We start from the raw sequence: 22032 nt of genomic DNA, 5'->3' as shown, positions 1-22032 counted from the left end.
CACACACACATATAAAAAGCCAGTTCAGACTGAACAACAACGTTTTCAGTGAGTGAAAGCAGTAAAGATCTTAAGGTAAGGTTTTTATTGATGTGGAGTTGGTTTAAAACTGCTTCATGGCTGTCGGGTCAGGCTCTGGGGAGGACTCAGCAAGGGAGCAGGACGTGAGGGACATCTCAAACCCTACAGGAGCAAATCCTCCTCCGACAGCTTCTCCTTCAGCTTGGTGTCTCGCAGACCCTCCAGGAAGACAGGCAGCTTCGCCTCGGAGAAGCTGTCACTGTCACCAAGCCCTGACCCAGAGGCTGGCTCTGCTCCCACCATAGTATTGGACCCAGAGCCAGAATCCTCATCGGAGAGAGGAAATATGTCACCCAGCTCCTGGTATCGCCTCATCCTGAAATGCAGAGAGGCATTTTTACATTATACATGAACATACCAAAGCCTCACAGTACCGTGGGCGAGCCACGCTGTAACAGGACTGTCAAAACAGGAATAATGGGCGGGTTTGGGTGCTGGCTTTAATGACAAATGTGTGTCAAATGAACTTACAGGGACGGGTCTGCCATGGGAGGAAGGATCCTGTTGGCTCCACCAGTGGGCAGGTAAAACCAGGGCCCCTTCTCCTCGATGCAGTTGGCAGACCACGCGTCAGGGCGGCATCTCACCCTCTTGTACCTTGCCCTCTGCATCGGAGCACCTGATGGAATCAGCCACGCGTTACTCACCAGGACCAGGGTGTTATTCACCAGCTCCTACTAACTTTACGAGCAACTAATTTGTGTGGCCCTGATTGCTCAACCACAGGAAACTGAAGTAACCCTGAAGACTTTTCTTAAAATGGCTACTGATATCCTAAGTGACATCTTTGCTATCAGAGACATCACGCTCATCTCACACACAGCACCAGGAAGTGCGTGAAAAATCCTGTGGGAAACCACTGCCGTCACAGCAAGGCTCATGGGACACGGCACAGGGACCTGTGGTCTTGGCTGCCTGCAGCTCTCCTTGAAGCTGGTGGAGGTATGTGAAAATAATGTGAAAATCTCCAGGGACACAGCACCCAGCAGAGAGCTGAGTCTCCCTTCCTCTGTTGGCTCCAGCTCTGCCCCTTCGAGTTCAATGGGCTGAGTTTTGGTGGAGAGGTCAGAAACTCGAGGTGTGCCTCAGGAGCAGATTTGGGGTTTATGTAAGGTCTCAGAGCACGTTTCCAGAGGAGAGACAGTTTGGGTTCCTCCTAGACACGACAGGGTTTTGTAAACCAACCATTTTAGCTCTGGTGCTCCCCAGGTACCTAATTCGGGCTGTCAATGGTCTTCAAAAAATACCAAAAAGCTAAAATAAGGATCATACAGTAAAGATAAAAGCAGTGGCATTTTGTCCTTCCCCTCAGTCTCATTAATTAATTTTCCCTGAAGCCTCCTGGTGCATTCTCCACCTGTTGGCACTTTATCTATTTTTTTCTCAGTTTCTGTAACACTGTCGTTTCTCGGTAATTACACTTTTCTACTGCCCTATATATTTCTATAATGTCCTGCATGACTTTCAGCTATCTCCTACACTGTTCTGTAAGAGAAAAAATATTTCACAGGTGTAATTTCCTGCTGCTTTTACAGCGTGCTCCTTTTTCATACTTATTTTCTCCTCCCAGCATATTATTAAGGAGGTTTTTTATAATAACAGTGGCAACAAAATGAACAGCTGCAGCTAAAAAATTTGCAAATAAACAACTAAAGAAAAGCAGGCCATAGTCCCTCAAAGATCAGCCTCCAAGTAGTAATACATGATGAGAGCCTATCACTGTCGCAGCCTTTGTTTATGGACAAATTATACTCTGCATGCTTGAAAAGCATTCTCTCTCACGAGAAATAAATCCACAGGGCACATATCATCATAAATCAACATTTCCTTTTCGTAGTTTTAGTGCTGTGTGTTGTAATGTTGTACCAAGTAAACCGTTTAGTTTCGTCATACTTACAACTAACTTCCTTTCCCGCTCCCCCCAGAAAGCAGAGTTATGACATGGGAACTGTTACATACTTTGTCTGTAACTACATGACTGAGTAACAGCAGCAATTATGAAAGGGACGTTCAGAGAAATGCATATTGAAATATATAGACTGAAAATATACACACATCCAACAACATATTTTATCAAGTCTTTTCTCGTAAGGGCTGGGACATTGAAATGCTCCACTTGCAAAAAGCACCTTTTCTTACCGTTCTCCCTCCAGAAAATTAAATGTTAGCAAAACAGATTTTCTGAGTAGATCTCATTACCCCAAAAAGAAGGCCAGTTTGAAAAATTCAGAGGCTGCCTGCTTGGCCTACACCGCATAGCCCAGAAAGAGGATTACAGAGAGAACAACCGCCCCTTTTTACCTTGTGCTGTGTATCCCACAAAGAGGATTAAACAAACAGCCAGGAAAATCCTCCCGTTACATCTGATAAGGAGCTGCATTTTGGCTGGCATCCCTCTGCTCACAACCAGCCTTCGCCACTGCTTCACACTTCAGAAATACGGCAGAGCGAGGAGATCGACTTTGAGAAAAGGTTTCCAAAACCCCAAACCCAACCCATAACCTGCGTCACCACTTCCTGACTGACGAGAGTGAGACATGTACAGAAAAGCCCAGCACTCTGGCCTCCCAGCCTTCATCACTCCAAACGAAAAATCCCCCCTGCCCTCATCCCCAGCTGTGCCCGAGGAGAAAAGCAGAGCCGGGACCCACCGGCTGGACTGAAGGCACTGCTGCCGGCAGCGTGTGGTCCAGTGCATCCCACTCAGAGGGCTCCAGGGCATTTACTGTTTCCTCCAGAGAGAAAAAGCAGTGCTTCATGTTCCCTAATTTTCAGTCAACTGCATTTTTGCATTGGCACTGGCAGTGCTTTTCCCTGCCTCAAGCCCATGCCAGCCCACCAGGAAGGTTAGGAGGGAGCTACTTGCAGTCAGCGCGTGTTTCACCGACTGGGGAATCATCTTTTTCCACAAGAGTAAATTATCTCTGGAGTCTCATGACAATTTTGGGTTTGTTTTTATTTGAAAACAGGATTTACATATTCACAGTAGAAGTGAGAAAAATGCATTAAAGCTAGAGAATATATTCTGGTAGAGGTGTGTCAGCTCCTTTCTGGAAGGGCGTAGTTGATTTGCTTGGCTGAATCATCATCTTGTGGCATGAGCACTCCGTGGAGCATGACAAAAGGTTTGGACCACATGTGGCTCCACAAGGAACCTGTCTGGAGAGCCCTGGAAGCCCTTTTATAGATAGAGAAATGGAAGCTGCTTCTCACCTGGCTCGACCCTTTTGCTTGCTTTCTGGTTGTGATTAATCCAGGCTTGAGTTCGCTTAAGAATAAATTACAAACAACAACGTTATCAAAGCACTGGGGGTCTTCTCAGTCTGCTGGATTCACTGGGGCATAGGCATGTGGGCCTGACATGCTGCAGCACTTTCAGTGTAAGTTGTCTGTGGTAAATCTGTTTTTACGTAGCAGAAAGTCCACCAAGGCCCCTGGTGGGGATCTGGGCTGAGTGGTGACTTTCCCCAGAGCATGGCCTTCTACCAAAACCCCATGAAGTGGCAGGAGAGACCCCTCCAGCAGCTCCCTCCCCGTTCTGCACTGGGATTTGCCACCAGACTAAGGGATTGAGTTGCACATTCAGCCTCAGTGCAATTTATTATGAGCCTCTGCACACGGGGTTTTTTCTGGCACGGGAAAAATAAGAAACTCAGACCAAGCAAGTGGGGAAGGACTCACATGCAGTGGTTACTCTCACCAGACTCATTGCTACTTTGTATTTTTAGCATCAACTCTTTTCTTTTCTTTTTGTTCGAGGCGGTGCTCAGCACCAATAGGAAGCTGGGCAAACCCGTGGGGGAGGTGATCAGCCTCCACCTGCTGAGGGCTGCGGAAACTGTCCCTGCAAAAACACCTCTCATTTTCCACTGGTCACGGGTACACGCTGGCCTGTTCCACACCCCTGCAGCGTGCACAAACAACACCCCATGTGGGACAGCACCCCTCTGCTGGCTGCTTTTACCCTTCCCACCACCCCAAGACATTTTCCACCGTTTGCACTGGAAGCCCCACGGGATGCAGCCAGAGCAATGCCCACCATGGGCATGGCCGTGGGTGGCTGGGGATCCTGCAGGAGCCAAGGGAGCTGCAAAACCCCTGTATCTGGAGGGGGATCTCACAGAGCTGAGTTATCTGTCTTGTACCATCAGCTGATGGGGGAACTTTTAGCACTGGCAGTTTTGCCACACAGTTTTGTTATTTTCTTTTGTGTCAGCAGCATGCACCAGGAAATGAGATCACTTTACATTTGGCAACTATGGGAAGACCAAAGCAAATTTTCACTCTCATCCCACGTACACCTGAGTAAGGGGGGCCTGAAGCCTCTGGGGAGGGTCAGCCTGTGCCCATCTCCCATCCTGCTGTGCTCCACTGATGCCTGCACTCCGCTGTGCTTGGCTTCCTATGAACATGGAAGTGATTGGAGACCTGGATATGAAACAGTCTGGGATGTGCAAGTCTTAAAAGTGCCCTTTGTGGAGTGTCATGGGATGCCCGAGGAACACAATCTGTAAGCCACTCAGGACATAAAATGCAAATAATCAGCTCAAATAAAAAAATCTCTACTTGGGCTAAAGGCCACAAACTGCGGGAAGTTAACACACTTTTTTTAAACAGAGACCGGCACATGAGCTACACTATATTGGAACATTAACCTTGAAACGTGCCATGGCATAGCTATGAGAGTTTAAGAGAAACAGGATTTTAAGTCAAATATTTTAAATCCACAGAGGAGAGGACAGTCACCATACCTAGGTCAGCTACCGCAAATCTACCCTCCATAAACTGCAAGGAAGGTTCACAGGATAATACTCCTGTGTATATAGACCAGATTATTAAATACCCCAGCACAATAGGTCTATAAAAAAGAAGAGGATAAATGAGGAGCAGGTATTTGAGAACACAGTTTGCTCCTGGTGCCTTGCTTACAGCTACGGCACTGAAGTGCTGCTGTTATTTTCAAATCACATGCAAAGCAAATTTCTTAATCTGCAAAGCTCTTGCTTTGCATTTTTCTAAGGCATTAATTTGGGGAGTGGGAGCAGGTGGAGGGAGGGAGCTGGCCTGGCACTGTGCACCCAGCCCCTTGACCAGACACCCAGGACTTTTCATTACATACCTGAAAAATCTGGGAGCAGACCCTAAGCTATAACAAACACTTCAAAAGCTAAAGTGATGAACTGCTCCTTAGCTGTAATTCTCAGGGCTGTTTTATCTCCCAACTGGCTTCAGGAGTAGAGACTGATTTAGTATCACTAAACGTGGACCACACTGCAGGAGTGCCTGGTATGAGGACATCCATTCTGCTGATGAGGGCAGGGAATGTAGGGCAAAAGAAAATCCCAGCAGTAACCCAGAGGGGCATCACGGGGGGTTTCAGCCAATTCTTTGGACACAGCCCCTGCTCTGCTCTCGCCCAGGTAAACGCTGGGGGAGCAGCTCAGTCCGGAGGAGTGGTCTGACGCAGCCGTGTCAGGCTGCTCTCTCCACTGCCTTTCCTCCCCAGGCAGCACAGGTTTACTTGGCAGTTTGTATCTCCACCCAGCGTCCAGATGGACAGATAGGCTCCCGTGGGTGCAGGGGCACCCACAATCCTGGTGCTAATCAGCGAGGCTTGCTGGCAAGGCACTATCAGTCCAGGCGGGGGGGTCCTGATAAGGAAGTTTCTCATTCATAGCTGCTGAGAAATCAGATCAACCCTAACTGCTCTGGGGTCATTCTGCTCCCAGGGGTCAGGTTTTCCCCTGCCCTACCTGATGGGAGCTCAGTCCTGGCTTCTGTGGGAATCCAAGCTGACCCCTGCACCCCTCAAACACAATCCCCCAGTGGAGCAGCAAAGCCGGCAGATGGCTGGAGCAGCCAGGGCTCCTGCGGTGCTGGGCCCTGCCTGTGATGCTCAGCTCTTTATCTGCTCCACTGAGAAAGTGGAAATATTTATTTTGCACAGGTCACAGATCCGGGGAGCAGCTGGTACATCTGTTACAGGCAGAGCTGGAAACGGGAGTCAAGATGGCAACAGAAAAAAGAATACAGGTCAGACAGCACAGGGAGAGCATCTGAGTGGCAGCTGGGTTCAACACAAGGAGCATTTGTTTTGCCCATATTGTCCTTTGGGAGGGCAGAACAGGTTTCTTCCCTGACACTCACTGATGAGGTGGGGTGAGATTGGTGAGACCTGGACATCCAGTGGGCCCTGAGCACATTGATCCATCTCAGGAAGAACCCATGAGCTGTCCTGTTAAATGACCCAAAGTCACCCTAATGCCCCTCAGAAGTGAGCTCCCTCCAGGCAGGCAGTCCAGCTAGATTTAAGGATGCTTTCTGCCACCAGCTCATATTCAACCAACCAACCTTAGGTGACTGAATGTAAAAATACATCCTGCCTCAAAACAGCAAAGAGCTGGCAACCCAGGGAGGGAGGTTTGGGTCCACCTAAGGGGATTTCTAAATCCAGCCCTGAGTAAAGCTTAATTCTTAACCTGGATCACATCTGAGCTCAGCACTTGACCCCTGTGTTCACCCTGCACCCAGAGCATCACGGCCCATCAGCACCGGCAGGACGTGGCACCCCCGGGCTCTCGTGCCACTGCCTCTCGCCTCCGAGGGCACTATCGGGACCTGGCCCAGGGAGATAAGATTCAGATCTTGTAAGAAAGCGCCAACGCTCATCACTTGCTGCCATCTAGATCACACAGAAGAGCAACTCCTTGTTTCTTCCCATGACTAAGGTCAACAAGTCCACCGGGAGAGATTTGTGCTGGAAAGCCACAGCTGCATCAAGATCCGACGCAGCCGCCGACTGACAGGAAGTTGCCAACAGCGTTTCCCCATCAGTGGTGTCCTTCTCTGCCAGAAACATTAACCAAGCAATGTGCCTGTCCTTCAGGTGGAGAAGAGCAGCTTTCCTTGGTGCTGGGAGGTGTGATGCTTTCTGCTTCCTCATCTGAAGCTCAGTGCAGCAGGAGGTTTTGGCTGGCAAATCAGGACTATGGTTTAAAAGTGACAACTTGTTAAGACATGACACAGCAGCCAAGCTCTGGTTCCCAATTAGGGAGGCAATTCCTGCAGCTGTCTGTCCTTCTTTAAAACTTCATCCCAGAGCAGCACCAGCCCAACAGTGCAAGCAGGACCTGCACAGAGGAGTGAGGGGGCAGGGAGACCCCTTCATGCAGCAGCTTGTTGGAAAAACACCCCTAAAACCCACAAGGAATGATCAAGGGAGAGAGGGATGGTGGGACAAAGATGTTTTCAAAGCAAAGCTGGTGCCCTGTTCCTTTTCTTTTACCCCATGCGTTTCGCCCACGGATCTCAGAGTAACTCTCTGACACAAGCATTTTTACTCCTTTTACGGTATCCAGTGACTAACACCAGCTCACTCCATCACACGCCCATCCCAATTTTTCACTAATTCCTCTTTGTTTCAGCAGAAAATTGCATTAAAACCTTCAAACAGTGAAATCCTTACATCCCGGTCTGATGCCAACTAAGTCTCTTTTACAGCAACAATGAGCATGTAAAAAGACTTCATGTATTTTTTGTGTACCAGATGTCAAGAGCTCAAGCACTAGACATTTAAAACATTGCTAAAAACACTCAAATTATTAAAGCCTTTGATGTTAAGGCACCACACTGTCAGTCACTTCCCCCTAAACAAACACTCAATACCACAGACATTTTCTGTTCTGAAGGGAAGTGCCACATTTGCCAAAGGCGCCGTGTTCAGTATCCCAACAGTCTGTCTGGCACATTGTCCAGCTCTTCAGCTGCAAAGACACAGCCCTACAATGCCTTTGGAAAAAAGGCAGCCAGGCAAACAGTCCTCTTCAGGAAATCACTGACTCTTTGTATGCCCACCTGTGACAAGGAAGAGCTGGAAACCATCAGCCAAACTGCAAAATGAAAAAGCACTAGCAGGCACTTTGGATGGAGTTCCTGGGAAGTATGTAAAAGCACATTTCAAACTAAAAATTAGTCATTTGAAGTGAGCTCTAATGTGGCTAAAGATGTTGCAATAGAGGAGGAAATAAAGTTGACAAATGCTTCTCACCACAACTTTAGGCACTTGGTTTTAACGCAAGTCTTTAGTTCTGTAACTTCAGGACTCCAGAAGGACATCCTCCTTTGCAGGACTACATCTGGGCACCTTATAATGGAAAGTTCCATAGAAAACATCTAGGTAACACCAGCTTTCTGTGGCTTTTAAAAGAAACGCACAAGTAAAGCTCATCTTTGCTCTCTCAATGCTGAGTGAAAACACCAAACAAAGCTGAGATGTGCAAAGCCATGTGTAAATACCATCAGTCTTATTTCTCCTTGTCTGGTGTTAAGGCTCCTCAGGCTCCTGCAGCACTTTAGATGTGGAAGTGCAGCAGCAATCACACCCAGCGCTGCACTGGGACACTGACACATCTCCACTGTGCAGATACAGAAGGAAACCATCCACCTTGCCAGGGTCACGCGAGCAGGGAGGACCAAAACTCCCAACAGAGGAGCTTTCGGGAGGGCAAACAGGGCGAACCAGCCTGGGGACCTTTTGCTTTTGTCACGCCGAGGCAGCAACCGCCACCGGAGCTCCCCTTGCAACACGGGGACCTGCTTTCCTGCTGCAAAGGGAAGTGAGGGCTCGCTGCTGCCCCGGGTCTCCAGCTGCCTGGAGAGCAGCACAGGACACAGCTGTCACCTCCTGCCACCCTCCTCCTGCCCAGTCCCCTCGAGAGACAACCAGCAAAGAGCCTCCTTTGACAGCCTTGTAGGGAGAGACAGAAAACAAGGCACTGCTTTCTTTGTCTCACAAAATATTGAAGCACAGCACAACCACCCCTTTATAACACATCCCATGTCTCTGGCCAGCGTGAGAATTAAGAGCGCTTCAATTAAAACTGCTTTTAACCAAACCAAAACACTCCTCACGAGCATTAGACTCTATCTGAAGAAGCACGCAGGTTTTAGCTCTGAGGTCAGGTTTCTCACTCCATACAAATTCTGCCCAAACATGGACTTCTTGTAAACCTCACCGCTTTACGCTGGGTAAGGAGAAAAACTAGTACAACAACAGAAGGAAGGCTTCAGTTGTAAGACTTTTCTGCTGTACAGAAAGGAATAGAAACGCAGGTTAAATGGAGTTCACAGGAACCTAATCTTCAATTAATCTTTGAAATAAATGCCTGACCTCACACATACTTTACAGTTAAAACTCGACATTCCTGAAGGGAGCTTTGCTGCCTAATCCAACAAGCTCCCCACCTCCTTTTTTTTTTTTTTTTTATAACTAAATACACAATCTTACATAAGCTCATTCTCTCAAATCATTGAACAAACAGTGTTTGCTTAAAAAGACATGCCTTAAAAGAAGCAAAGCACAGTGTGCTGTACTGAGCATCTGGCATGATGTAGTCTCCAGTAATAAAATATAATTAGCTGGCAGGATCCCTGAACGTTGACTCCAGGAGATGGGAGAACTGGCATCATTTGTTTCTGTAACTCCATGTGCATTTATATGAAATGTATTTTAAGAAAAGCTGCAGAGCTGAAGTATTCTGGGATGTCTTTAAAGGAGAGAGATCTCCAAACCACAGTGCCAATCACCACACAGCTGCACTGAAAAAGCTCTGATTCCTCGTATTTCCAGGCACTCTTATCTATGGACACACTCCTACCTGTCTGCTGAGCTCTCACTAGGATTTTAGTGGGTTCAGGGTGCTCCTCTGCACCCAGCTGCTGTTTAAAAGGGATACATACCCTGCACTTCACTCAGCTTTTTCTACCCTGCTGGTAACTTACTTCATACCAGTATTTGAAGGCTATAACAGGGGAAAAAAAGATGATTTTGTATGCTGCAACAGCCCACAAACTATCATTCCCCAAACTACAGGAAAACTAAGATGAAGCAATCCTTGCTCTAAAAAAAAAAATTTGCTTAAGGTATAGAAGAAAAAAAATAATAAAACACAACTACTCCAAACATGTACTGACTTCTTCTACATGAATACGAAAATAAAAGTTAGTAGAAAAAATTTTAACTTTTGAGTTGGTGGTGAAAGTGTGCACTAGGTTTAACTGAAATCAGAGAAAAATAATGTGCAATACAGCCTGCTGAGAAATGTTACACTTAGAAACTGTCTGCCCTACCTTCGGGTCACAGGAAAATCTGAATTAAAGATCTGACAGCAGAAATGAAACTCCTGAAGGCTGACTAGACAATTATTTAGTTAAACAGAAACAACACACTCATGCACGTGCACACACTCCCTGATTCTATATGCATGCAAGGAGCTGGTCTAGTTTTGAGTTTTGCTGCTGCTCATTTCCAGCACTCATTTGTTGGCCTATTTTGTGGTTAGCAGTCTAGCCTGCAAAACTCTCTGCAGGAGGGATTTTCACCACACATTTAAGATGTACATGATTTCTTGCTTTGCACGTGCCCTCACACCTTCCAAGCAAACATCTTCTTTCCCCTGCCTTATTTTCCAGAATAATCCGGTTGTTTTGACTATTCTCCTCTATTATTGCAAACATCTTCCCAACTTATCACCCTGTCAGTGATAAAGCTGCTGGTGCCCAGTGGCCCACTGCTGAACAGCCTGTCACATTGTCCCTTCACCTTCCCTGTGTCCCCTGGCACTGCTGACCATCAGCTCTTACCATGCAGTTGGATAATGCTCTGCCTGCATATCAGCTAAAACAACTTCAGAGAGGTCCCAAATTGCAGCTCCTGCTAAGACAACACTTGGACTCCCCAAGCAACACAAGAAGCCCTCCATGGCACCCCAAGACTTTAAGCTGTATTAGGCAAACGTTCGGAGCAGTAGAGCACAGAACCTGTAAGCTGTGAATTCTCTACAGTGTATTAAGAGCAGGGAATCTCCTCCCACCACAAAGAAAGTCTGCTGCTTTCTTGCTCTTCTGACACTTAACTGCTCATGTGTTTTTACTGAAGACACTCATATGGAAACACTTTCACAACCATTTATTTTGGCCAAAGTTGAAAAGTGTATCGTATCTTAGTAAGACACAGGAAACAGAATTCCAAGGACTCTGAAGAAACATTTAGCCAAGCTAGTGCATTTATTGAGCCTCTATCAACTAGGTTTTGATTAACAAGGGAAAAGAAGAAAACACTGAGCAACATACAAAATAAATACTGAAACAAGTTCCCTTCACGTGGATAAAGTTCTCTGGGGACAAACATTAGAAGAGATAAAATGCATTCTAGTTGGAAGAACGTGCTTCAGGTATATTAGAAAAAAAATTTCTTAGAGAAGCAAATTCTTTTAAAAGAAACTATTATCATACAGCACTACATTTAGAAACTGAACCATATGCTGAAGGAAAAAGCCATCAGGGAGAAAAGGTTCATATTTACATACAGGATGAACAGTACAAAGCATTAGCTGGACTTATACTTTACATTTAGAGTTTATACCACTAGTGTGGGTGAGCTACGGACAAGGAGAGCTCTGAGTTTGTCACAAGGTCACACTACTGCAGGCTCTAGGTGGACACCACTGCAGACACCTTATTCTATCAATCAGGATGGGAACTGTCTGACAGCACTGGCTCGGACAGAAAACCATCTTAATAGTGCTCATCTCCCCCAAGGCAAATATTTATACACATGGAGACAGCTTTGCTCTTAGCCTCTCCATGCTTGCTGGAAGCAGAGTCACCATCTCCTTACTGAGTTCTAGTTCAGTTTCAACGGCAGGGACAGCATCAGGGTACTTCTCACAATAATCTACCAGAAACGTGTAATATTCCAACGATGTCTGCATATTTTCCAGTTGCTTTTTGCTATCTGAAGTAATAAGCTTACCATACAGTCGTGCAATATGAAATTTAGCCACCATTGCAGGGCGAAGAACATCTTCCTCGAGCTTTTCAGGAAACACCTTATCAGGGTTCCTCAAAGAATCCAAGAAGAGTTCATAATATTTGATTGCAAACTGAGCCAGAGAATTAATCTTTTTAACTGTGTGGGAATCTAGTTTCTCTAACCTGTTACCAATAGCTACCTTTAAATCCATCATCTCATAGTAGGTGTCAGCCAGCTCACACTGGAGCTGCCTGCAGATGAGCAGGTAGTACTGGGGGTTCAGGTCTGCATAGATGGGCTCCAGCATGTCTATCCTACGCTTGTGCATCTTGCAGCGCCTCTCATAGTCTTCTTCAAAGAAAGCAAGGACCTTAAACAAAGCACTGTGATCCTGAACAATTTCAATATGGTCAGTAACATAACCATCCACCTGAAAGAACTCTTTTGCTTCCTGAACATAGTTCTGACCAACTAGGAAGATTTCCCTGGCTTCCTGAAAATCTAAAGGATATACACTGCTCACTTTCTCTTCCATGGCTAAGACAGAGTCACATATATCACTTGTCCCAAAAAGGACAGCTTTTTTCCTGCCCTTCTCTTTTTCATCCTCTTCTTTTTTCCTTTGGGCTTTGAGTTCCAACTGCCTGTCTGGATCCAGCTCTCCTATGTTATCCTGAAATGAGAAAGCATACTAATTAAAAATGCATGTGGCTTACAAAGAGAGACTGACACTGAATCATTTTATTTATGAGTTACCTTTGAAATATAAACTAGTGAGCAACAAGACAGAAGAGAAATTATTACAGGCATATTAGACCTTATAGTCACCAAAATAATCAATTACAGTACAGATTCTGTAAAAACATAAAGCTAATATGATTCAGTCTCCCTGCCCTGTGTGACAAAATAGCCAAAGCAACAAACATTAAGCCCAAAAGCTCTGCTTCTGCAAAGCATTTCAGCAAATGCTGTTTTAAATATCTGAAGGAATGCCTGAATGAATGAAACGAACACCTGAACGAATGAAATGCTTGAATGAATAAGAACAGCAGCACACAAAAGTGGTGCACATTGAGATGATGTTCTCACCAGCAGTTAATGAGAAGCAATCTGTCAAATCAAGTTGCAAGGAAGGGCAGCAGAAATAAGGGAAATCTGTGAAGCCACTGTACAAGCACTGCACTGGTTGATCTATCCATGCTTATCCCTGAGTGCTGCACTATGGAACACTTGATACACTGCAAGCATCTGTTGTGTCATTGACTGGGCAACTGATTATTGCTTGTTACCCACTGTGAATTGATTCCTGCTGCAAACACCAAAGCAAGCTTAGTTTGCTGTTAGACAGTGACAGCCACAGAACAGGTTTGCTGTTACCTCAAGTAATTTCCGCGCGCTTTGCAGGAGATTCAGGCAATACTTAATCCAGCATCTTGCAATTTCAGCTTTCCTCTCTGGCAGATCATGTTGGTCCTGCTCCGTTTCGTCTACTGAATGGACATAAACACACAAAAACTTTTAGAGAACTCCCTCAAATGTTTCAAGCAAATAATATGATACTTGTATTTAATTAGTTTTTCCTCACAGTTAGACAGAAACCTGTTGTCCATGTTGGTTTAGATAATAATTCTGTAAACTGTCATTTCTGGTAGAAACCCCTATAGATTAACATGGATTCGTCATGCAAGAATTCTTAAATAGATCAGAACCCATGTTCAGAAAAATCTTTCATCTGGAAGGTGTTCCACTGAAAAAGTTTTCATGTCTCTTTGCAATAAGAGAAAGAAATCAGGATAATTCATTTTCTGAGATTCAGCTGCCTGCCCAGTAACTGAGGAGGATAAGGGCATTTGTATTGCAATGGGCCCTAGACTTGATATCAAAAAAGGGAACAAAGTAGGGGAAACTGCCTTTGGTTAATCTACCTGGTACAAACATGAGATTTATTAGCTCTACAACTTCTGTATTTTTCTCCCCACAGTCTCCCCACTATCATAAGTAGCAGCACTTCTGATGTCTCAAGATAACATTTTCAAAAACCAAATGGATTTCAAAGAAAGCTTATTTCCCAGTCTCCAGGCAGAAGGGAGTGAGTTAGCTGAACAATGAGGGGACATTACTACAGGACAGTAGCATTCCTGCTCACCAAAAAAAAGCCAGTTCAGACTCAGACCCACCACGTTCATTATCTTTCATCAGAGCCAATCACGCTGTTCCTAAGGAATTAAGAATTGCTGATAATGTAGAAAAGGCAGAATTTACTAAATATCTCTGTGTTATTTTATATTCCAATTAACATCATAAAATGAATGTGCTTGAGAGTGGCCAATGCTGACTGTGCATTGATCTTTCTAATTAGAACTTCCTGCAAGTCCACGGCCCAGCTCTCTGTACCACAAAAAGGAAGGGGAGGTAGGATAAACATTTACTCCACCACAACAAATGGGAAAATCACTATTCCTATTTGGTGCAGGAGGAAGGCAAGATAAAACTTAGTTGATTTGTACTTGCCCACTCTCCACAAGTTAAAGCTCTGTGGACTGGAAGCTTCCAGCTGCCCGAGACACAGACACAAAAGGGTGTGCTGTAGATAAGCAAAGACTAAGCCTAAAACAGAGCACTGACACTATCATGTAACCACAAGTCCTTAAAACTGGGGTCAGTTCTCTAAAAGTTTTACTGATCTTCACACTGTTCCTTTGCATCAATGCCCAACCAAGGAGGGGAGCTACAACTCCAAAAAGAGCTATTAATGAGGCTGCAGCATCCAGCAACAAAAGGCAATTCAAGTGCCTTCTAGATTTGGGGTTTTAAGAGCTGCAGTTTTCCTCTCTATTTTAAAACTATTCCCAGGAAGCATCTGGTTTGGTTCATTGAATCTCTGCCCTCTGATCACTGAGCTAAACTGCATTTTCAGCACATGTACAAGGCCAAATGAACAAACAGAGCCACTGCCACTGTTGAAGTGGGTATTGGTTTAAATTTCACGTTTATTCTGGTACTTTCTGAAACACCAGCAACAAGCACTTGAGGTTTTCTCACCGGGCCTACTCGTAGCCAACCTTGAGCTGTAGTACCAGCAGCTTTTCAGCAGCATCCTACTTTATTGTTAATTAAAAAGATTTTAGAAAACTAACATCAGGATAAGTTTTATGCATGTTGCTAAATTTCAGTTTTACCATTATGTATCAATGATGCTTAATTCACAACAATTTCATTCAAGGCTTCTACATCAACTTACCGTCCTCGGCAGACGGCACCTGTCCCGCTTGGCTGAAGATGACACTGGCTGCTGCCAGGCAGTGCCGGGCCTCCATAAAGCATTCCTGGGAGAAACAGAACCAGCAGCACTGAGCAGCCCAAGCACTGCTCTCAGCCTGGCCAACCCCCTCAGACAGTGAACACACACATGAAATGACAGAACTGAGAGACTCTGGAGCACATTCCCCTGGGCACTGAAAGAAAACACACAATTCCTCCCCAGCTACTACTGAATGCAGTATTTTCTAACCAGCTGTTCTCTCTGCCCCACAGCCACAGCAAGCCTGGCTGACAGCATTAGCTGTGTACACTGTGAGCATTCTCTCTGCTCTGATCTCCCCACCATCACTTCCCTGCGGTGAAGGAAGTGATGTCCTGTGGCAAACACCATCACGGGGTGTTAGTGGGAACAGCCGGATACACAAGTCAACACCCTGAGTCAGATCTGGGTTCCTTTACCCATATTTGACAGTGCACTGGTTAATGATTAGTGCTACCAATGCACCAAAAACACATGGAAATTACTAGTTACTATTGAAATTACCATTAACTGGCTTAGGTATGGCAGAAAACTTTGTAAGCATCAGAAAAGAGCATCTGAATAGCCCTGAATAGAGAAATTGCTAAATAAACCTGAAGTATTTCCTCACAGTAGATCATTTAGAGTCAAGACGTGTGTGAAGGCAAATAGCTGCCAACTTACATATTCCCTTTAATGTTCACATAGGCTCAGACAATTCTAAAGCACATGTTAAGGTACAATGGACACTAACTTAGAGAAAACATACAGTGTGCCATACCTTGGCCCTCAGATGGTTTTGTTTTTAAACTTTATTGTAAGAGAACAATGTAAGAAAGAGTTTTAAATTAAATTATTATAACCTTCAAGTTTTACTTACGAACATCACATCATTGCTAACACTTCATTAACTACAGAGCTTCTCTCATGTCTACACCCCTGCTCATTTTCCCCATTGCTGTCACAACACCACAGGAAAGCCACTATATCCTCCTCAAAAAAACTGAGAGATGCTTCATGTCAGAAGGCAACTTGTGGTTTTATAGGTGCACACTTTAAATTCAGCATGGAGCCCTGTCTCAAACAGCTGTTTAAAACAATTGTCTTACTTGACAGTTACACTGGTTATACAATTACAGCCAACAAATGCTGGATGCCTGACCTTGGAGAGATAGTACTGTGACAAAGTAGCAGCATTGCGAGCCCATTCCACTGGGTAGTAGCCACAGTACTCCAGCTGGCGTTTCAGAGTGGTGTGGCAGTACTGAGCAGCCTTCTCAATCATGTCCAGGTGCTGGTAGACTTGTGCCAGGTAATACAGAGTATGTGTGTAGGCTTTTTCAAATCTGGAAGAAACAACAGTCTCTTTAGACTGCTTTTTTTTTTCCCCTCCCTAAATACACCCTTATAGTTATAAAAAAAAAAAAGTAATAATAATGTAGGTATGTTGCTCCACACCCACCTTTTGGATCTTTCTTGGTCAGTAAGTTTTTCTTCTTCTGCCATGAAATGTTCACTGGGATCCAGGGGAGGATTTCCATCCTGCAAGGGTACATGCCACATTCAGCAAATTACATTTCTTTCTCTGCAGCACAGTGCTCCCTCTCCTGGCTGCACATCATTTACCGTTTTGCAATCCCAAATTCCAATCCCAGCTTCATTTAATGCACCTACACCTCAGTGCCACGTCTGCAGAGCAATTCTACAAAGTTCAGGAGATTTAGAGCACAAAGGCCAGAGTTCCACATGGAATGATAAGGTTTTCAGCTTGTAAAAGACTTCTGCTTACATCCTTGAGCACAGTGCTTGCTGCCTGCACCCAAAATACTCTGCCTGGGTTCCACAGGACTGTAACTGGGCATCTTTATTTTGTACAATAACAGAACGGGCACCAATTTAACACCAGGCATGTCTTCAAGTGTGAAATATTCGTTTGCACAGCTGCACTAATCAGCAGCAAGAAAACATCCTGCAGGAAGTACTGCAGAGAACACACTGTGCAGAGTGCTCAGCAGAGCTGCTGGAAACACCAACTGCTCTGAAGGGACTCCAAACACACACATGCTGGTGATTTACTCACATACACCAGTGAGACAACAGGCAATGTCTCAGTATGCAGTTTGTCCAGCCCTTTCCTGACCTCATCTATTTCTTAGCCCAAGAGAAAGTAAGGTAACAAATAAAAAGCAGTTTAGATAAATACTTTTCATAAGATAATACAGACTTGGGTAGGAACAGGAGCAAGGGCAGAGAATGCACTCTACAGGGAAGAAAAGATATTCTTATGTTTGAGCTGCTTCTCATCAAAAATCCCTGAATGGATCTGCTTGTTTGCTTTTAATAGAAGTGGTCTATTTATCTTAAAAAATGAAAAAATGCATCTGAAACAGATAGTGACAAATTAAAGTGTGTTTAAGCTACACGAGGTGTGCAGATTTTTGCATATGATCTTTTAATCTTTAGGTTTTTCTGTTTATACCTCATTAGTTTTTAAGATGCGAGTTTATAACCCTCCATCTCGTTTTGCTTAGATACAAAGGCTCCCAAACCTTCCAGCAAGATTTGGAGCATATTCTGGCAAGACTAGAGCTATTCCTGCCAATAAAGCAACTGAAATGACCTGGTAAGTAACTCCCTTGCCTCCTTCCTGCATCTACACATTTATCCTCTGGTGTCAAGCCTTATGCCTTTACTTATCTTCAGGAAGAGCTCTGCAATTCTCCTTTCTAGGTGAACTTCATTAGCCCAAGCTCCTTGCCTTGATTTTGCTTAAGTGGGGGGAAGCCACCCTACCCAATTTGTAAGCTCAGGAAAATGTCTCAGCCATCAACAGTTTACGAAAGGCTCCCTGACAGGAAGGATTCCTGACAGCCTAAAAATGGGGACTGTTAAGAAAAGTATATTCACATTTTTATAATTTGTGAAAGACAAATGTTGACATGGCTGTATAAATCCTAAGGATCAAACACCACTGCAGGGAACTCAAGTCCTCTTTATAAACCATAAAGCAGTTAGACAAGCTCCCCCATGCCCTGTGGTTTGGATTTGTTGTGAGAGTTATTAATTCTTTGCAGATTATCTCAGGTACAGTCAATATTTTCAGAGAAACATGACGCAAGTCCGATAACGTCACCACAGAAACATTATTTTGCTGTAGTTTCTTTTAAAAGAAAGTCTTTTGGTATAGCTACACAATGCCTTGAACTGTAAGTGGAAAATGAAAAAATGTTGGAGAAAAACTGTGGAAGTGATCTGGCACGGGCTTATTAACAGTCGGGTATGTATGGCAGCAAAGCCCCAGAAGGAATATTCAGTATCCACTACTAACAAAAATTAACAGTTTCAGAAAAGTCCACAGTGAAAATGTGAAGTATTTGGCAGCACTGTTTAACCCACTACATGGTAGTACCAGTCCAATTTCATACTCACTGGAACAAGTGTCACAAACTTTTAGAGGCGATGTGAAAGCAGATGATATTTACACCCAGGGCTGGGTATAAATATCAAAGTTGATCATCAGGAATTAATTAGAGAGAGGGTCTGCAGAGAGATGCAGTGTCTCTACTGAACCAGAGGGCAGAAAACAAATTGAGAAGCTTTACAGTGGGTTTTTTTTCTGGATCCATTTCCTATCACTGTAGGCCAGCACAGCTGCATAGGTGGAAACAGAGCAGTAGCCAACCAATACAGACTAATCCATTCTAAAGATCTCCATGGGAATCATCTGTGCTATAAACCAACTTCATATAAAACCTGGACTGCAATTTCATGAAACTAAGGTCTGTACAGCTGTCCTGAGACACAGCTACTGCTCCTTCAAGGCAACAAATGTTTTTACCTCACTCAAGAACTGTCCTTGAGGCAAGTCAGTGTAGAAACAGCTTTGCAAAGAGCTTAAAAATAGCACAAGGGAGTCTTTGTCAGATACACAGTGGAATCCACAGCTCAAAAGGTTGTTTAATATGCATGAGAGGGTTAGCTGTTTGTAAGATTGTCCTCTTGGATATGGAACTAAACTACTTGCCTCTACAAAACACTGCACAGTCAGAGAGCAAACCATCCAAATATTACAGTTTTGCTTCCTCTTCCCACTGAAAGCAATGGATTGACACTGTACATCACTTCCAAGATAAGATTTAATAATAGTCCTCTTTAAAATCCAGATTCTACCTGGCTTCAACTTTGGATTACTAAAGGGCTTTCAAAAGGGACCATTATTTTTGAGCAAACTTATTTTCCACTTTGAAATCAGCAAGTAATGCCCTGGTTTGCCTTGTGCTATACAGCAGGACAACCCCTGTCACTTGCCAAAGGTACCACAGCAACCAGGACAAAGGGCAGAAATTCAATTTCCATTATATGGTTATTTCAAAGATTACTTAAACTGCAAGTGGCAGTTTCAGTGAAAGTAAGACCTGCTACAGTGCTAACACAGTACCTCTTTCATGTATTGGTTATACAAGGTTTCTGCAGATTCCAAGTAAGTTTGTGCAGTTTCAATTTCATCCCTTCGAGACCACAGGATACCCAGGTTGTTCTAAAGGTAAAAGGAAAAAAAACCAACACAGTTATTTTCCCACTGTGTTCCATTTACATTACACAGTTTCTCCAAACAATTCAGTCTTCATCATATGTTTGTGTTCTAATACAATGAATTTCAAAAAGCAAAAACGGTGCCCATTCACTTCACTGTGAATTGCTCAAAAAAGAAGGGGTTCTCCCACAGCAAACTTCACACACAAAATTCACCTCTCTGACTGTAACTTTCTGTGTTTATTCTGCCAGGTAAGGATTGGTGTGTCCAAATAATGAGCTTTTTCCAAGCACATTCCGCATCCAATTCATGCAGCTTTTACATCACATACATATGTCAATAAAACAGACAAGACATTAGAAATTTTTACCATGACCCCATTGAAAAAGTTAACAGGAAAAAGACGTGCTGGGAACGAATGCTTGTAAATTTTCAACAACAGGAAGAGATGAAAAGTGCCTTTAAGATGCAAAAGCTATTGACTACTGCCTTCAAATTTCAGTTAAAGCAATGTACATAGCAAGTTACTGTATCTGTGAATCCGCCTTTTATAAAAACTACCTCTAATTTTATTAATAAGATGAAGGTGTTAATAACAATCTATATCCGATGTGCTAATTTAAGTCCTAGGCAGTGCTGTTACAAAATCCAAGAGGGCTAAAAAAACCCCCAAACCTTCAAAATATTTAGAATGTGTAGTTGTATGCCAGCCTACTACCCCTTTTGGTTCCATTCATTTTGTTATTTTTATAAGAAAGCACATCACATGATGTTTATGAACTGAAATACTTTGCCTTAGGCCAAGCAGTGGAACAGACCAAATTCCATTAGACAGAAACTGTGATACACAATCTTAAGAAGAAGCTCAGAAAATCAGGAGCAGGAAACAGGAATGCTCCTTCTTTCAAAATAGCAGTCAGTGCTGTGGCAGCACACTCTAGACTCCCAGGATCTGGAGAAGTACGGCCACTGATGGCAATTTTGCACAACAAACTTCATCCTGCTGTTCCCTAAAGGCCCCAAAACAGTCATGTCCATGCAAACTTCTGCCTAAAGAGACAAGAGCTGCTTTCCAACACACCACTCAGAAGCACAGGAGAATCCTTGGCCCTCAGCCACAAGAGTCACCAGGAACATGTGGGAAGATATTATCTGGTTTTGGCTCCAGCAATCTCTGCCTTACAATGAGTAACAGATTCATAGCAGTGCACTGAAGGATGAGCAGATGTAACCTCACAATTCCAGACAACTCTGCTAATTTAGCCAGCATAAGACAAGTCACTGTTTAACTGGCACCTTTTCCACATCAGCACACAATTCCTTGACAGTATTGCAATGTTTGTTAAGGGAGCACTACTGAACCTTTTCTAACTGGAGCAACCATTTTTGACAGAGACATCTAAATAACTGCTCTATTTAATTTACAGTCTAGAGACAGACACCTGACAATACACCAGCTGCCATGACAGAGCAGGTCCACAAAGGCCCTTTTGTGAATCTTCGTGTGCCAAGAATTAATTTTGATAAGAGTATTATTTTCTTCAGAATAAAGACACGAATATTATTACTTCGAGCCCCAACAAAACTGTATTTACTCATCCGGGACAAAATTTAATAGCTTAAAAGAGAACAGACGAGGTTGAAAAGCAAACAGTTTACCATTTACACATCAATAAAATCATCTCCCAACTTCACTTTGACGACAAACGAGTTAAGGAATCACAAATTCTGGATATACTGAGGTCTTCTACTAATTTACTCCTGCCCAGCTCTTACCAGTTCTGTCTCGGTCTGTCCCGAGGAACACGCTGCTTTGTCAACACACAATTTCCATTGCGAGAACACACTTTAGATGCCCTGCACGCCCAGAGGCATCAGCAGAAGGCTTAAAACAGAACCCCCCTCCACAGCCAGCCCCCGGGAATGATTTCTTCCGGCAGGAACTGACGGCGGGGGCCGTGTTTATGATGCTTACCCGGGCAGTGCCTGTCAGGACACGGGGGTGCCTCCCCCCTCCCCGCGGCCTCCCCCGCCCACCTGGGCCTGGATGTAGAGGGACACGCAGTCCGGGGACAGGCGGTGCGGCTCCAGGAGCTGCGTGCAGCGCTGCAGGTGCTCCTCGCCGGCCGACAGCTCCTCGGTGTCGGTGTGGTTGACGCCCAGCTCGTACTCCAGCACGGCCCGCCGCACGGCCAGCACCTGCGCCTCGCCGCCCTCCTCGGCGGCGCTCAGCAGCTGCTTCACCTCCTGCAGCAGCGCCCGGGCGCTGTACTTGGAGCGGTACGGCTCCGTCTCGGGGTCCTTCAGCGACTCCACGGCCGAGAG

General features: G+C 44.6%; 2 protein-coding genes across 2 annotated transcripts; both read right to left on the bottom strand.

Moving 5' to 3' along the window:
- Nucleotides 1–42: 42 nt before the first annotated feature.
- On the bottom strand, nt 43–2631 carry SRGN (serglycin). The gene is made up of 3 exons (XM_027660955.1): nt 2383–2631; nt 553–700; nt 43–397 (listed from the first exon to the last, which is right to left on the bottom strand). The coding sequence occupies exons 1-3, from the start codon at nt 2471–2473 to the stop codon at nt 184–186; spliced, it is 453 nt and encodes a 150-aa protein (XP_027516756.1). The 5' UTR covers nt 2474–2631; the 3' UTR covers nt 43–183.
- Nucleotides 2632–11030: 8399 nt separating this feature from the next.
- KIF1BP (KIF1 binding protein) lies at nt 11031–22032 on the bottom strand (the record flags this gene model as incomplete). The annotated part of the gene is made up of 7 exons (XM_027660998.1): nt 11031–12566; nt 13271–13380; nt 15135–15219; nt 16336–16519; nt 16636–16715; nt 19612–19710; nt 21745–22032. Coding segments are annotated over 7 exons (1725 nt in total), but the record flags the coding sequence as incomplete, so codon positions are not given.

Source organism: Corapipo altera, unplaced genomic scaffold, assembly GCF_003945725.1.
Source record: "Corapipo altera isolate COAL_440 unplaced genomic scaffold, ASM394572v1 133, whole genome shotgun sequence".
NCBI lineage: Eukaryota > Metazoa > Chordata > Aves > Passeriformes > Pipridae > Corapipo > Corapipo altera.
The sequence above is the reverse complement of the archived record's forward strand: the minus strand, read 5'-3'. Positions and strand labels throughout refer to the sequence as shown.

Bases quoted from the DNA above. Each gene is read 5' to 3' on its own strand.
- SRGN (XM_027660955.1), bottom strand. From the start codon at position 2,473: ATGCCAGCCAAAATGCAGCTCCTTATCAGATGTAACGGGAGGATTTTC. The intron at 701-2,382 runs GTAAAAAGGGGC...TGATTCCATCAG, and splicing joins TGTGGGATACACAGCACAAG to GTGCTCCGATGCAGAGGGCA. The intron at 398-552 runs GTAAGTTCATTT...TCTGCATTTCAG, and splicing joins CCCATGGCAGACCCGTCCCT to GATGAGGCGATACCAGGAGC.